We start from the raw sequence: 17,006 nt of genomic DNA on the forward strand, positions 1-17,006 counted from the left end.
ACGGCGCCGAGGACGACGTCGGTTTGGCTGCCGAGGGCACCTGCGAAACATCCGATGAAGACAACTTCGCTGGGCAGCTCCGACGAGGATGCGACTTGGGGCATTGACTAGCGAGATTTAGTGGCCGAGCTTACGGTAAATAAAGGTGTGTCGTGCTCGAAGTTTTCTCGTTTCTTTATTTTTTTTCATAAAATACATGGGTTCACATATATTCGAATTGCATATTTTTATTTCTCGGCGAGTTCAGTATATAGGGGTCGACCTATATTTGTGTTCGACCTATTTTCTAGTAAGTACTTAAAGTGGAAGCTGTTTGTAACGAATAATTTAAAAATTAAATTATGGGGTTTTACGTGTCAAAACCACGATTTGATTATTAGGCACGCCGTAGTGGGGGTCTCCGGAAATTTGTACCACCTGGGGTTCTTTTACGTGCACTTAAATCTAATTAAGCATACCACATCATGAATGGACAGTGGTATTTGTGTGCTTCCCGAAGTGATACTGGAAATCGTTGTAATTTATAATGAAATCACATCATATCATGACAAGCAGCGGCACTTGTGTATTTCACGAAGTGATAATGGAATCCTTTGTAATTGATAATGGAAGCATAACACATTATGGCGAGATACGGTGCTTATGTACTTAAAGTAGTTATAATAGATGATGATGTTGGTAGTGAAAGTTCAAAACACGGCAGTTGTATACATGTATACTGAGCGAAGTGATCATGGAAGCCGTTGTAATTGATAACGGAAGCACCGCATCATGAAGAGCGGCGGCACCAGCATACTTAATTAAATGGAAGCCGCTGTAATTGATATAGCCAACAGCACCTGCGAGTGATAATTGATGATGTTGTCATTGATAATGAAATGATGGAAGTATAGGACATCATCAAAAGCAGCGGTATACTTGTAGACTTCACGCGTCCGTAGCTGTCTACGAAAAAAAAATACTATTAAGAGCAAGCATAATTTTCTACCCTAGCCATTTAGGTAAAGGCAAAAGGCAGGGATGCTCTCATACGTCATACGTTATTAGGCTAAACCGTCCTGAATCAAGTGAGTTGCATTTAAAAGCAGAAATCAAATTCTACGAACTGTTGGAAGCAGATTTTTTTTTCTATACGCCCCTACATTTTTTTTTTTTTTTTTTTGCAGTTACCAGAAATCGCGCGTTTATCATAACCATGTATCAAACTCGTAACGCTATAATACTGCTGTAGAACCGGACATTCGAATTTCGAAAACTGTAACGTCAAAAGAAGACAAAACTTTGCATGTCATGCACTGTTACAGCGAAGCTGTCTATGGCTAGGCCATGGCGTCCGCGCGGAAGAATTATCATCATCGGCAAGGGCTCGAGCGTCGTCGTCTTCTTCATCCCCACCTGGCTCCCTCGCCGCTCATCACTCCAGCGTAGAATTTCACTTCTCTTCTGTCGTCGTACTGGGGAGGCCGCGTTTACGGGGGTATGAGCCATGGCTTGAGGGAGTAAGAACCATTCATTGCCTTACGTGACGGACAGATTTAGTAACAGAGGTGATACGCGAATGTGTGTGCGTATACGTACAGTCACGATGACCACCGATCAAGGGAATAAATATGTTCGTACCTTTGTTCAAAATTCTGTCACCTCTGTGTCGTGCGCTAAACAGCTTCGCTGGCCATCCACCTTAACAGAGTGGAAGGGTTCATGATTTTTATTTTTTATTTTTTTGAAATGCACCGTGCCGTATCGTTACGTATGTACGCGTGCATCCCTGCCACAAGTGGCATCGTGTCCACAATGAAGCAAACGGAATATATATATATATATATATATATATATATATATATATATATATATATATATATATATATATATGTGTGTGTGTGTGTGTGTGTGTGTGTGTGTGTGTGTGTGTGTGTGTGTGTGTGTGTGTGTGTGTGTGTGTGTGTGTGTGTGTTAGAGAAGTGCGGGAAGTCGAGCGCCAGTTGTGTGAGAGCAGTGTTTTCGCGAGCGCTCACTGGGTTACCGGCAACACCACATGAAGTCTTCCAAGTCGCCCACCCCGCTGCAATTTGAGTGGAGCCTAAAATTTGTGATCCCTGATATCACTGCGGTTACCAGCATCAAAGCTTCGCAAGCGGAAACGAACGGTTTGGTGATATCAGGCGACAGCGCTCGCAGCGCTGTCGCGCCGTCGTGGCAGACATGGAGAGCGGCGAAAAGTGGAAGCAGTATTCAAGGACGCGCGACGCGCGCTCGCTTACGTCAGGCTCACGTACCTTCGCGCGTCGTATCACAGCATATCGTACGTATCATTGTGCAGAGGGCGGACATCACGTATACTCGCAACGGACGAGTGCATTTCGTTCGTCGACGCGGTGTCTCGCCCGAGGCCTAGCCAACGTTAATCGGTACCGCAATTTGTTCGACTCAACCGACGACGGAACGAGCAGAGATGCCCGGCTCCATGGTTTCCAGCGAAGGCGCCGCGTCCTTCGGAGACCCCGTCGAAGTCGTGCAGGGTGACCGCATCAGGCCGAAAGCTATCTACCGCAGCCGGCAGTTTCGGCTTATAAGCGTGGACTCCACGCGTTATCGGTGGCGTTGTACTGTGTCTAACTGCTCGTCGCGGCTCATGACTGACAAGTTCGATGAAAAGCACGTGCTGTACAGCTTCAAGGAACACGATGAAAACGAGCACCGCGCTGCCGAAGAACGGAGACACTCCGATAAAACCTTCAAAAGTCAGGTAAGTGCGCGGGTGGAACTTGGAAGATCGATCCCTATAAACTAACACGGTAAAGCCACAGAACACCTATACAAGTTTATTTGGTAAACTTTGGTTATTTCCCGATTTATTTGGGAACATTCTTTTAAAAAGTTTAATGGTGGAAATCGAAGGCGAAATATTGAACATGCAGCAAAAAATTCTTCTCACTGAAGCGCTGTTCTTGTGGCGATGATGATGATTTACTCGCATCCCCTCTGAAACGGGGCGGCGACAAATAGTCACCTAGCCTTGATTTAATCAGGCATGCTATACATTTTTTTAAATCTAGAATCCTTCTATACATCTCCTTATTCTTTTTTTCCTTTCAAAATCTACCTTGTACCGCTACGTATTCAGGATACCTAAAATGCTCTTACTGGCCAATCTATATTTAGCGACACTCATAGTATTGAGACTTATTTATGCACTCTAGAAAGTACATGAGAAGGCTGATCAATGGTAAATTTAAAGCGCCCAATGTTGCGAAGGTGCCACGCAGTGCAAGTGAACCACAAAAAAACTAAGAAGAAAGCTGGGATGAGCTTTTTCAGCAAACCGTGGCAAATTGTAGGAAAATATGTGTATAGTAATCATTACCACTCTATTTGAACGACTGTTAACAATTATTGGCTTTACTGCTTCTCCTCGTGAGACTCACATTTAGGATCACAAAACTTCGCACATGTGTGAGTCACCTTGAAGTCGACGTCGGTCACGTGACTGCAATTCTTGTTTTTTTTTTTTTTTTTTTTTGCGCGCGTTTTCTTTCATTGACAGATGACTGCTGCTGCTGCTGCTGCCGCTGCTGCTGCTGCCGCTGCTGCTGCTGCCGCTGCTGCTGCTGCCGCTGCCGCTGCTGCTGCCGCTGCTGCTGCCGCTGCTGCTGCTGCTGCCGCTGCTGCTGCTGCTGCCGCTGCTGCTGCTGCTGCCGCTGCTGCTGCCGCTGCTGCTGCTGCTGCTGCTGCTGCTGCTGCTGCTGCTGCTGCTGCTGCTGCTGCTGCTGCTGCTGCTGCTGCTGCTGCTGCTGCTGCTGCTGGCGTGCGTGCGTGTGTGCGTGTTTCTGCGCCCACATATGCATGTAGCGTATATCACGCGCAGTGACGAGCTTTATCGCGCGTTCGCGCAGGTAGTGAAGAAGGTCGGCGAATTCCTATACGTGCCGGAGAAGACTGTCGGAGACATAAAGTGCTGGCGCTGCCGGTACGTGAGCTGCTCCGGACGGTGTCGCACCAGCCTCGACGGCAAGCAGCTGCTGAACGGGCCAACGCCGCACACATGCCAGTCATTCACCAGGGAAGAGCAAGCCAGGTGCGTTGTTCCTGTCCTCTGGATCAGGGAAAACGTTGAGTGACGCTAGGAATTCCCTAAATAATGGAAGTTTACACCATCGTGGTACCACGCACATGATAAGCGCATGTGGTGTTCGTCTCATCTAAAAAAAAGTCGCGGTTTTGCCCGAAAGGCGAAGCATCGATGGCGATAGCAAATTAGTAGAGAGCTATATGAAGCAAGGATAGTAGTTTAATGGGCCGTATAAAGTTGTAAACATTCGCTAACTAAACAGACAAGCACGGTGTCACGCGTGCACAGGTAGACATTAACACATCTTGCTCGATGACCACGGAAGCTCGCTGTGAAAACGTCGAAGTGAGAAAGCACGCCAACAGCAGCGGGAAAATTGACCTTCGCGCTGTCTCTCGTCTCGCTTAAACGCGAACTAAATGTCGAAAGCACAGCGCATACGAAGCTTCCGCCACTCGGCGCATGCACTTTGTCCCCATCGCAGATCGCTTTGATGAGGCCCGCGCGGACGCGCACTTCGCCCACATCGCAGACCGCTTTCAAGATACGGCACCCGCGAAGCCGCGCTGTGAGCAGCAGCCGAAGAAGCAAAACGCACCCCCCCCCCTCCATCCCGGTCGCCTCTCCCCTGTTCCTCGCGCGCGAACGAAGACCACGCGCTTCCGACCTGCCTTCCTCCCTCGCGTGCGCTACATTGAGCCGCGATTGCCGGCTCACCTTCGTACACTTTCACTCGCACACGCAGCGTACGGGGCGCGGCGACGGTTTTATGGCCGTTGGACTTTATACGGAACGTCACGGCGACGATGACGGTGACGCTGACGGTGGAAATGCGCTTGAAGTGTCCATATAATTGCTATCGCAATAAAAGAATGAATAACTTCTAAAACCCCTGACGTCAAAACACTTCCTGAAGTGAGGGGATAGGAGAAACCTAGTCAGCGGGTGCGCGAGGCATGAGGCGGGGAAAGAAAAAAATCTAACTCTCGAATTGCTTTTGAGGAACATCTTTTCGGCAAGCTTCCACCTTTACAGTGGTAATTTATTTGTCGATCGCTTGCTTACAGATGCAACTGACATCATCACTTGTACTGTCACACCAAACTTCTTCAGGCATGAACGGGCCCGCACAAATTATTTCGTGATGCCCATCCCCAATGACGCTTATATAACGCAGCGTCATTATCATCATCATCATCAGCCTATATTTTATGTCCACTGCAGGACGAAGGCCTCTCCCTGCGATCTCCAATTACCAATGTCTTGCGCTAGCGTATTCCAACTTGCGCCTGCAAATTTCCTAACTTGATCATCCCATCTGGTTTTCTGCCAACCTCGACTGCGCTTCCCTTCTCTTGGTATCCATTCTGTAACCCTAATGGTCCACCGGTTATCCATCCTACGCATTACATGGCCTGCCCAGCTCCATTTCTTCCGCTTAATGTCAACTAGAATATCGCCTATCCCCGTTTGTTCTCTGATCCACACCGCTCTCTTCCTGTCTCTTAACGTTAGTCCTAAGATTTTTCGTTCCATCGCTCTTTGTGCAGTCCTTAACTTGTTATCGAGCTTCTTTGTTAACCTCCAAGTTTCTGCCCCATATGTTAGCACCGGTAGAATGCAATGATTGTACACTTTTCTTTTCAACGACAGTGGTAAGCTCCCAATCAGGATTTGGTAATGCCTGCCGTATGCACTCCAACCCAATTTTATTCTTCTGTAAATTTTTTTCTCGTGATCAGGGTCCTCTGTGAGTAATTGACCTAGATAAACGTACTCCTTTAGAGACTCTAGAGGCTGACTGGCGATCCTGAATTCTTGTTCCCTTGCCAGGCTATTGAACATTATCTTTGTCTTCTGCATATTCATCTTCAACCCAATTCTTACACTTTCTTGATTAACGTCCTCAATCATTTGTTGTAATTCGTCTCCATTGTTGCTGAATAGGACAATGTCATCTGCAAACCGAAGGTTGCTGAGATATTCGCCGTTGATCCTCACTCCTAAGCCTTCCCAGTCTAAGAGCTTGAATACTTCTTCTAAGCATGCAGTGAATAGCATTGGAGAGATTGTGTCTCCTTGCCTGACCCATTTCTTGATAGGTAACTTTCTACTTTTCTTGTGGAGAACCAAGGTAGCTGTGGAATCCTTGTAGATGTTTGCTAAGATATTCACGTATGCCTCCTGTACTCCTTGATTACGCAATGCCTCTATGACTGCTGGTATCTCTACTGAATCAAATGCCTTTTCATAATCTATGAAAGCCATGTAGAGAGGTTGATTGTACTCCGCAGATTTCTCGATTACCTGATTTATGACATGGATGTGATCCATCGTAGAATATCCCTTCCTGAAGCCAGCCTGTTCTCTTGGTTGGCTGAAGTCAAGTGTTGCCCTGATTCTATTGGAAATTATCTTGGTGAATTTTTATACAATACTGAAAGCAAGCTAACGGGTCTATAATTCTTCAGTTCTTTAACGTCTACCTTCTTATGGATTAGTATAATGTTGGCGTTCTTCCAGCTCTCTGGTACACATGAAGTTGTGAGGCATTGCGTATAAAGGGCCGCAAGCTTTTCAAGCATGAAATCTCCTCCATCTTTGATTAAATCTACTGTTATTCCATCTTCTCCAGCAGCTTTTCCCCTGGTCATGTCTTTCAAGGCCCTTCTAACTTCAGCGCTAGTTATAGAAGGAGCCTCTGTATCCGGTTCATCACTATTTTGAATGAAAGTAGCTTGGCTGTTTTGGGCACTGTACAGGTCAGTATAGAATTCTTCCGCTGCTTTTACTATGTCATCGAAATTGCTGATGATATTACCATGCTTATCTTTCAGCGCATACATCTTGCCTTGTCCTATGCCAAGCTTTCTTCTTACTGATTTAATGCTGCGTCCATATTTTACGGCTTCCTCAATCTTTCCCACGTTATAATTTCGAATATCCCTTACTTTTTTCTTGTTGATTAGTTTTGACAGTTCAGCGAATTCTATCTGATCTCTTGAGTTGGACATTTTCATCTTCTGTCGTTTCTTTATTAGGTCCTTTGTTTCTTGGGAGAGCTTACCTACTGGATGCCTTGGTGCCCTACCTCCCACTTCAATTTCTGCTTCTGAGATCAACCTAGTTACGGTTTCATTCATTACCTCTATGTTGTTTTTATCTTCCTTTTCTAAAGCTGCATATTTGTTTGCAAGCACCAGCCTGAATTGGTCTGCTTTTACCCTTACTGCCTCTAGGTTGGCCTGTTTCCTCTTGACTAATTTCACTCTCTCTCTCTCTCTCTTCAAATTGAGAGAAATCCTAGAGCTCACTAACCTATGGTCACTGCACTTAACCTTACTTAACACTTCTACATCCTGCACTATGCCTGGATCGGCAGAGAGTATGAAATCTATTTCATTCCTTGTTTCTCCATTATTGCTTTTCCAGGTCCACTTCCTGTTGCTGCGCTTCCTGAAGAAGGTATTCATTATTCGGAGCCTATTCCTTTCCGCGAATTCTACTAACATCTCTCCTCTTGCATTCCTAGAATCGATACCGTAGTTGCCAATTGCTTGCTCGCCAACCTGCTTTTTCCCCACTTTTGCATTGAAGTCGCCCATGACTAAAGTATAGTGTGTTTGCACCTTGCTCATTGCCAATTCCACATCTTCATAAAACTGTTCTATCTCTTCATCATCGTGACTGGAAGTTGGGGCGTAGGCTTGTACTACCTTCATTTTGTACCTCCTATACAGCTTTATTACGACAACTGCTACCCTCTCATTAATGCTGTATAATTCATCAATGTTGCCTGCTATGTTGTTATGCACTATAAATCCTACCCCGGATTCTTTCTTATCTGGAAGACCTCTGTAGCATAGGACGTGGCCGTTAGTCAGCACTGTGTAAGCCTCACCAGTTCTTCTAACCTCACTAAGGTCAATAATATCCCAGGAAATGCCTGATAATTCTTCAAATAGTCCTGCTAAGCTAGCCTCACTCGAGAGGGTGCGCGTGTTGAACGTTGCCAGGTTCAGTTTCCATTGGCGGCCTGTCTTGACCCAGAGATCCAATGGCAGTCAAAGAACGTTTTAGTGTTGCGTATGGGAACCAAGAGGCGGTTTGGTCGATATCTCCAATTTGCGTGTCGTGAACAATCGAAATGTTTCAGCAACACGCGAAAAAAAATTGTATCTACGCTAGCGACATCATTGCCTACCATTTATCCACCGCTGTGAGACTGCTTCAGCATTCACAGGGCTTTTGTAATGACTGCGGACTTCAACTTGGGTGCATCCGTATCGAAATGTAGAATGCAATGGCTTCTGAAGCTAGACGTAAACTTCGGAGTTTCCTGAGTGAAAGCTGCTATCATTGCACCAAAATGGTAAGCACTAACCGCAATGATACATTTTAGCAAAAGTCGCCCATTAGAGTGATGCAGTATTCTTGACCATGCAGACGGCAATATAGAATCGTATAGTTTCACTGACTGTGAGGCCTTCAATTTAAAAAAAAATGTCGCAGTTTCGCCCGAAAGGCGAAGCATCAATTGCGATAGCAAATTAGTAGAGAGCTATACGGAGTAGGGATAGCAGTTTTATCGGCTGCATAAACTTGGACACAATCGCTTACTAACGGAGTTTACAAGCGTGGTGTCAGCGCGCACACGCAAACATGAATAGATCCCATTCGATGACCGCAGACGACTGTCAAAACGCGGGCGTGGGGAAACGCGGACGCCGCAGCGAGCGAAGGTTCGTGTGGTCTATCACTTCAACGGAAACTGAGCGGCGAAAGCACAGCGCATACAAAGGTCAGAGCCGTGTGAAGATCGCTTTCAAGATACGGTGCGCGCGACAGCCCGCACCGGCGCAAAGTACGAGTACGCAGTTGTCAGAATAGAAGCCTCTCTCCCGCGCTGCCTTCCCGCTTTCCTCCTTTGCGTAGGAGATTGAGTCACCAGTTGCCCTTGCGGCCGGTTGCAAGATACGCATTTGGTGGCGCAGCACAGCGTCGCCCCCCTCCTTCCCTCTCCTACTCCCACGGCCTTAGGCGCGACGGAAGAAGTCGCGTTTGCTCTCCGCCGTGCTCTCCGCCGTGCGTTCGCTCTCCGTGAAAGTGCGCGTCCCCTGCGCGCTTTCACTCGCACATATGGCGCGCGGCGACGACTTTATCGACCTTGGACTTTATACGGAACCTCATGGCGACGACGACGGTAAAAGTCCGCTTGAAGTGTCCATATAATTGCTATCGCAATAAAAATCACTGTGTATGTATTCGAAACGCAGTAATTGTTATAGACTCGTACAACTATTTTGGTGCGCCGAGGAGTTTGGACACGCACGATACACTGTACACAGGTTGACTGTTTAGAACAGACTGAGGAGCCAGAAACAAACCAAGGCCTGGCCTATGTAGCATTTGGTTACAAAACGACGTTAGCAGTAAGATTGAATTAAGTTATACATGCGCAACAGTAATCAGCAGTAAACGAATTTCTTCAAAGATTTCGTGTTTCGCATTCCTATCTGTGATGGCGCGTGAATGTCGTGAGTGCCATTGAGTTGCTGAGAGCTCCATGCCGCTCAGACGTGAGAGGTAACATATCTATCTCTCTTTTGCAGGCCGCCGCATGACCAATCTCTCTCGAGTCAACACACGCCTATAGGTCTAAGCCAAGGTGTGGCAGGTACCAGCACAGATGCTAGCGAACACCAACGGGAGCAGCGCAGTGAGAATGCAGCCGAGCACGCAGAACATTTGTCAGCGTTTAGCCCGGATGTTATCTTGTGTGAACGACCTACGCTTCGCTTTCAAGCATCATCGACAGCCGTTAATGCGAGTGCTACCGAATCCGATGGGGATAGTAGATCAGCCCATGAGACCACCTCAAGGACCGCAGAGGTAGCTGGCGTACCACACGCGGAAGCAGGCCAATCACATCGCGTCCCGAGCCTCTTCGGCAGTCAGAAATGGACCAGCACACCAACGAAACCCCGTGAGGCAGCCACAAGTGTCGAGGAAGCCGACATGGTTGCGTCGTTTGACATTAACAGCGACGATGACACATTGGACGAGGACGAACGCTCAAGAAGAGGTGACGACGAATACAACGATGCCGAGGGGCATCTGCGTTCGCGCTTGAGATACGGTCAGAACAACATGTCAAGCATCAGGAGTGCCGCGAACTCCGCGCAAGCGCTGGAAATGATGTCCAGCTCGTGCACATGCGCCGAGCAGAAGCTCCGAGTAACGATTTATCAGCAGATTTCCGCTGTGCTAAGTATGGAGGCAGATTTGCTGAGGGAACAGATGCGCAACGAGGTCCGCAGAGGCAGGCTGCTCATTAGCCAGATAAAGAAAGGGCCCTCTGCGGCAGAGTGATTGTGCTCCAGGCGACTGGGCCACCACTCCAGCAACTGACACGAAGGCGTTTGTGAATGACAGTAAGGCGCAACACAGCAGCTCGGTGGCTACTTAATGAGATGCATTTGGAAAGAATAGCAACTCTCGTTACCGCGCGGTTCATGTCTGCCAGCCACGTACGTGCGTGCTGCCCTGGCTCCAAGCAGGGTCACAAATAAACGTTGAATAGTAAAGTGTGGAGAATGTATGATAAGACTTTTAGTGGTCACAAGTTCTCGCTATAACGCCTAGAAAAAATCATGCAGCAATAAGTATGTGGTCACGGACACCGTTTTTGGCGGTCGGCTACATGACACACACCTGCACAACATTTCTCGTTTAGCACGTGCCCCAGAAAGATCATCGAAAAGCCACGATTGTGAGATATGGGATGGCGTGGTCCTGTGAATAATATGCAGTTTTCCCCGCCAAAATCGTTGAGGACTCCACCCTGTGGTCAAAAAAACGCTACATGCCTCCACGTGCTCTTTTATTTGACCTTGCGTTTGTCTCAACGCAAGAAAAATAAGTTCCGACGTGCGACTGCATTAGCTGTTCTGGTGCAACAGTGAGAAATGTGGCACATAACAGCGAAGGAGGTCGCAGACATCGCTTTGAAGCAAAGGAGCAAGACCTTAAGTTTCTGTCAGTAAGAGCTCATTTGGATTTAAGTTCTGGCTCAGGCCATGCTGACTATCCGAATTTTACTGGAAAGTCTTCAAGACCAGCGGCCGTTAGTCACTGGTGCAGTAATATCTTGAAATCCATATACACCTAAATATTGAAACACATCAAATGTGGCAGATGAAAAAAGTTGTCGCAGTTTCACCTGAAAGGCGAAGCATCAATTGCGATAGCAAACTTGTAGAGAGCTATACGGAGTAATGTTATTAGCTTTGTCAGCTGTATAAACTTGGACATGCAGCAGCACCGGCAACACGCAGAACTGTTGTCGACGCCATCGGCGTTTTGCCCGCGTTCGTTCAAAATGCGTGCGGCGTTGGTGACTGTTGCCGGAGCCTCTGATATAAATAGGCACTGCGTGCCGCAGCTAAACGTCGCCTCCCTTCCCTCCCCCTCCCCCACGGCCTCTCGCTCGTCGGAAGAAGGCGCGTTTGCTCTACCACGGCCGGACTGGAGAGGCGCGCGCGCTTTCCTTCTTACGGCCTTCTCATTGCGGCTGTTTCCCCCTCACGCCGCGCATCCGTGGTGGCGCTGCCACCCTACTGCTGCTCTCAGTGCTTACTCTCAGTGCATAGAGATTTCAGTAGCTCAGAAAAGACCTTTATGGATAGCATTTCTAGATATTAAAGGAGCTTATGACAACGTAGACAGGGAATTGTTGTGGGATATTCTTCAATACGAAGGCATAGATGACGATTTCGTGGAGCTGCTGAGGGAGATATATCGAGACAACCAAGTACAAGTGGCATGGGAAGGCCGAAAAGGAAATGAAATGGTGGGAATTCACCAAGGATTGAAGCAAGGATGCCCTCTGTCACCATTGTTGTTCACGCTTTACGTCAAGGGCATAGAAAGACGACTGGAAAACAGCGAATTAGGTTTTGATTTATCCTACATGCGTAATGGACAAATGGTGCAACAGAAGATCCCTGGACTGATGTACGCAGACGACATTGTGCTACTAGCGGACAATAAAAAGATTTACAGATACTTGCGAATATCTGTGGGAACGCAGCGACAAATATAGGCCTTAAGTTTAGCACAGAGAAATCAGGGATTATGATCTTTAATGAGCACACGAGTAACTTCGTGGTGTCAATTCAACAGCAAGTAATACCCATAGTGAAGCAATATAAGTACCTCGGCGTACACATAAACGAAGGAAAGAATTACTCAAGCAACCACCAAGATAATCTGAAAATAAAGGGGAAGCGGAATGCAGCATTAATGAAACACAGAGCACTGTGGGGCCACAATAAGTATGAGGTGGTGCGTGGAATCTGGAAAGGAGTAATGGTGCCAGCGCTAACATTCGCGAATGCCATTATATGCTTAAAATCGGATATATTGGCGGGTTTGGAAGTTAACCAAAGATCAGTAGGCCGGTTGGCTTTGGGAGCACACGGTAATACGACAAATGAGGCAGTGCATGGAGACATGGGTTGGGCCTCTTTTGAAGTCAGAGAAGCACAAAGCAAAATTAGTTTTGAAGAAAGGCTCAGGAACATGGATGAAAATAAATGGGCGGCTAAAGTGCACAAGTATCTCTACATGAAAAGCGTGGACACAGAATGGAGGAAGAGGTCAAGGAAGTTGGCAACCAAGTACAGGATAATCGAAACTGTAAATAGACAACCAGGGGTCATCAGAAAGAAAGTGAGAGAAATAGAGACCGTGAATTGGATGCAAAGAATGGAAACGAAAAGGACAATGGAGATTTACAAGAATGAGAAAGAAGAAATTAGAAGGGAAAATCTGTACGATAACACAAAGGGCAGTGCCTTGCTATTTGAGGCTCGAGCCGGTTGCCTAAGGACGAAAACATATCGGAACAAATATTCGGAATTAGATGAGACATGTGTATGCTGCAGTAAAGATCCAGAGACCACTCAGCACATCCTAATGGAATGCGACGGGATCCACCCAGCGAGAACCGTAGGTAACGTGCAACTCCCAGAAGCGCTTGGGTTTAAAGTGGAAAGAAACATAAACAGATCAGCCGTAGAGATCAGCAAGAGACGATTAGAGTACTGGTGGAAAAAAAGTAGGGAAAAGATGGATGCGACCTGATCTCTTAAAATCATAGGCAGCGGTACAAGGTAAATTTTTGAAAAAGAAAAATAATGATAGGTATACAAAAATGCAAGATAAAGAACATGTATAGTATACCTGATTAAATCAAGCAGGCTAGGTGACTATTTGTCGCCGCCCCGTTTCAAAGGGGATGCCAATAAATCATCATCATCATCATCATCATCATCATGCTACTGCTGCCGCCGGCGCCGTCGGCGCGAACTGAAGGCGAGCGTGCGCTCGCTCCCCTCTCGGCCGTGCATGCTCGCATTATTTGGAAGTGCCATGCACTGATAAAAACTTTCTGACCCTTATTCCTATAGAACCACCGCGCAGTTTTGTCTTGCCTAGTAATGGGTCTGAGTCGGCAAATAAATTTCCGTGCAACGTGCAGTGTTTGCACAGAACGAAACGCCAGGCTTGGATTTGCGTCATAGCTCTGAAGCCGTAGTGCTGGTATTTTGTTTGAGCACCACTCACATTAAAAACAATTAAGGGATGGTGCTGCACATTCGGTGAAAACAAGTATTTATTTACGATGAAACTAAAAACAAACTGAGCATTTCCTTCACTAATACCGCATTATTTGAAAACGGTCATGTCGAGCACATCACTTCTTGCTGAAATAGCTCCCACCTGGGACACAAATTCAAAGCCTAAAGTGTTTCCTGGATGGCTTGTGCGCATAAGTTATTGACTTCTCGTTCTTGTCGGTTATCTTCTGGGTGTAGTTGATCAGAAGTATTCTGACAAACTTCTCGGAAATCAAGCCGGCAGACCTTATCGCGTGGCTGTTGTCGACGCCTTCCGGACAACGTAGCAGCGGCGAGTTTTCAAGATGTGGCTGAATGAGGATTCGTAGTACTTCCAGCACATTTGTCCGTGGAAGGTGCAGGATAGCTTTCTCAAAAAAGCACACAATTTTGTCCAACAGTGCCACAAACTCGGCTTTTGGATAGTGCAGCCTGCTAAAATCTTGGCTTTGTAGAAGCGTGTACAGAGGATCACTTCTCTCGTGCGTTTCAAGGAGAATTGAACAAGCGTCACACTCAAAGTCACTTATTAGCTTGGCGATGTATCCAGCGACATAAACCAAACCAGAGTACGTGACAGAGGGTGATGGGGTGTCTGGATATTCCGCAAGGTCATTCAACTCCTCAGTCAGAGACTGTGGTAGCGCTGCAGCCAGCTCTTCGGCATCACCACAAGGTATTGTGAGCTTCTTGCCAATTGAGGTCTCAGACTTGATAATGTGATCAAGCGCAGTCGTCACTGCCCTTGCGTCGAGCATGTCATTTCCTCCGCACATGAATCTTATTCTTCCAAAGATGGCCTCAATGGGGTCGCTGTTCAGCTTCCGCGTAAGGACGCAGTTGACACCATTCCGCAGAAGAAAACGTGCAGTTTCGACTGTAGACTTCGTCGTAAAGCGCAAGGCTTAATTCAAATGTCTCACAAGTGAAACCATCCTTTCCCCGTGCTTTCGAGTTTTCCTGGATGCCTTCTATGTAGCTGGTGAACTCGTTTGCAAGCCACAGCAGCCGAGGGTCGTCTGTATTTGATATCGGGCTCTTTTGGCCGCTGCCGGCATACGTGGTATCATGGATATCGAACCATCGTTTGATTGTCTTCATAAAGTGAATGGTTGAACTTGCTTTGCTGAGCACGTAGAGGGTAGAGTCACCGCCTGTGTTTTCTTGGAGGTGCTCAATAGCTGCAATTACTTGTGGAGAGAATGTTTGCACTGCCCGAAGGACATTCATCTTCTCCAGGTTTGTAGGGTAGACATGTTTCTTGGTTAGGTTTCTTGCCAGTTTGACTGTCATGTCCTTCTGGTGCTCGTACAGCTTTTGGACAAATATGCCAGAGATGTCCCCTACGCCGTCTGTCAGTTCTCGTTCAAGAAATTGACTCCGAACGTTTTTTAGTACGTTGCATGGGTCGAAGCTTAGGAAGATCACCCGATTGTCATCATGTGGATGCTCCACTACAGTCGATAGGCAGCCATTTCCCATCAGCTTAAACATTGTAGTATTGGCGGAATAATTGTCCGTCACAATGCGCACAATCAAAAATCCGCACGACTCAACAGCGTTGATCACTTCCTTAGTCCATGCAAACAGGTCTCTCCCGCTAAGTTGCTTAGTGAAATAGTACGAGCAGGGAATTCTGTAGGAGCTAGCGATGCCGTGAAGCACAAAACACAGGACCCTGTTTGCAAGGGTTTCCTTCGAGCCACCTGGTGTGTCACTGCTAGGCTTGTCTCTCAAGCCAAAGACTGCGTCCGATTTCCTATCGTATATGCATTTCGGCTTGATGCTAGCCTCGTCAATGATTAGCGTTGCCATATGCTGCTTAGAGCTGAGTAAGGAAGCTTCAAAAACCAGTCTTTCTCTCATCGCAGGACTCATCCCTGTCGTTGTCGGGCTTGGTCCCATGTACCGCTGCAGCGTGCACTTTGCTGGCAGTGTCAGCAGCTGGGATGTCCGAGCGTGATCGTACCCCTTAGACGAAAGAAAGCGCCACACGACACACTCTCTGATTATCTCCTCTGGGTAGCACGGTCGCTTCTGCCCATAACTGTCTAGTTGATGAAGGAGAAAGATGGCCTTCTTTTCACCCTTTGCAGAATCAGCAACAACTTCTTTGACAGAAGCATGCCTCTTATTTTCCCGATAGAAAGCGTTTGCTTTCCTTGCAGCGTCCAGCTGCTGTTGGAGTTTGCTACACTTCGAACGGTGGTACGCAGCTTGTTTACGAAGCCTGCCGATAAGCGAAACATGCGCACTTACTCGCTGGGCGTCTTTATTTGCCGTTTGAGTGCAGACACTATGTTTCTTGTCAGCGAAGTCGTCCTGCGATTCAGGAAGGTCGACCGCACCTTCTGGCTCCGCGTTTCGCTTACTTGGTTTTGGAGCAGGGACAGAACATCTAGATGCGGGCTCCTTACGAGGCTTCTTGGCACTCGGCACGAGGTAACTTGGGTACTCGTCGAACACTGTTGGCACAACACCAGGTAGAAGTTTCCTGATTCGGCACCCAGGCACGTAGTCAGTGGAGAGGAAATGCCGGCTACAAACGACAGTTGACGCCGACTTGTCGTTGACAACCAAATTTTCCCTTGAAATGTTTTTCAGCCACTTAGCCACCAGTTCTGCATCACTCGGGAATTGATGAAAGGAAACGCCTTTAGTCCTACTTGACTGCGACTTACAGTGCGGTACGCAACAGTACACCATGGTCTCGCTGGCCGGTCCACAGCAACCGATTCACTGCTTCGCATTGCAAGGCATATCCCTTAGAATGCAAAAGCTACGAGTCAAAGGTGCTCAAATCACGACGTATCTGGCTAGCAGCATCCACTCTGTCGAACGATGCAGCACAAGACATAAAAAGAGAATGTCAGGACGGCAGTAGCAAGAAGCTCCCAAAACTACAACTACAGCAGGGTCGCTGCGCCCTCACGCGGCGAGCCGTGACGTTACCCGCGGAGACGCGCTCCCATTGTGCCCGAAGCGATAGCGAAGGCCGTAAGGAAAGCGCGCGCGCCTCTCCAGTCCGGCCGTGGCTCTACATACATGGTGATTGTGAAGGAGAACAGAGACGCCTACTTCTGCAGCCCTTAAGCGAGCACGGCGCAGAACGCGCGTTTGTTCTCCGCCGTGCGTTCACTCCCCGTGACAGACGCGCCCCTCGCGCCCCTTCACTCGCACATACAGCGTTCGGCGCGCGGCGACGATTTCTTCTCCAAATGACGTCATACGGAACCTCACGGCGACGGCGACGG

The 17,006-nt window shown here is 47.6% G+C and overlaps 1 protein-coding gene across 1 annotated transcript; it reads left to right on the forward strand.

Annotated features, from left to right (window-relative positions):
* The first annotated feature begins 2,286 nt into the window (after positions 1 to 2,286).
* Positions 2,287 to 11,269, forward strand: LOC125947493 (uncharacterized). Its single transcript, XM_049672316.1, has 3 exons — positions 2,287 to 2,746; positions 3,894 to 4,075; positions 9,682 to 11,269. Exons 1-3 carry the CDS (start codon positions 2,453 to 2,455, stop codon positions 10,439 to 10,441), a joined length of 1,236 nt encoding a protein of 411 aa, XP_049528273.1. The 5' UTR covers positions 2,287 to 2,452; the 3' UTR covers positions 10,442 to 11,269.
* Positions 11,270 to 17,006: the final 5,737 nt, after the last annotated feature.

The sequence above is a fragment of the Dermacentor silvarum genome, chromosome 8 (assembly GCF_013339745.2).
Source record: "Dermacentor silvarum isolate Dsil-2018 chromosome 8, BIME_Dsil_1.4, whole genome shotgun sequence".
Lineage (NCBI taxonomy): Eukaryota > Metazoa > Arthropoda > Arachnida > Ixodida > Ixodidae > Dermacentor > Dermacentor silvarum.

What these genes read in the sequence shown, in the direction of transcription:
- LOC125947493 (XM_049672316.1), top strand. Translation starts at nt 2,453, where the DNA reads ATGCCCGGCTCCATGGTTTCCAGCGAAGGCGCCGCGTCCTTCGGAGAC. An exon ending in ATAAAACCTTCAAAAGTCAG is followed by an intron (nt 2,747 to 3,893) that starts GTAAGTGCGCGG and finishes GCGTTCGCGCAG; the next exon opens with GTAGTGAAGAAGGTCGGCGA. An exon ending in ACCAGGGAAGAGCAAGCCAG is followed by an intron (nt 4,076 to 9,681) that starts GTGCGTTGTTCC and finishes TCTCTTTTGCAG; the next exon opens with GCCGCCGCATGACCAATCTC.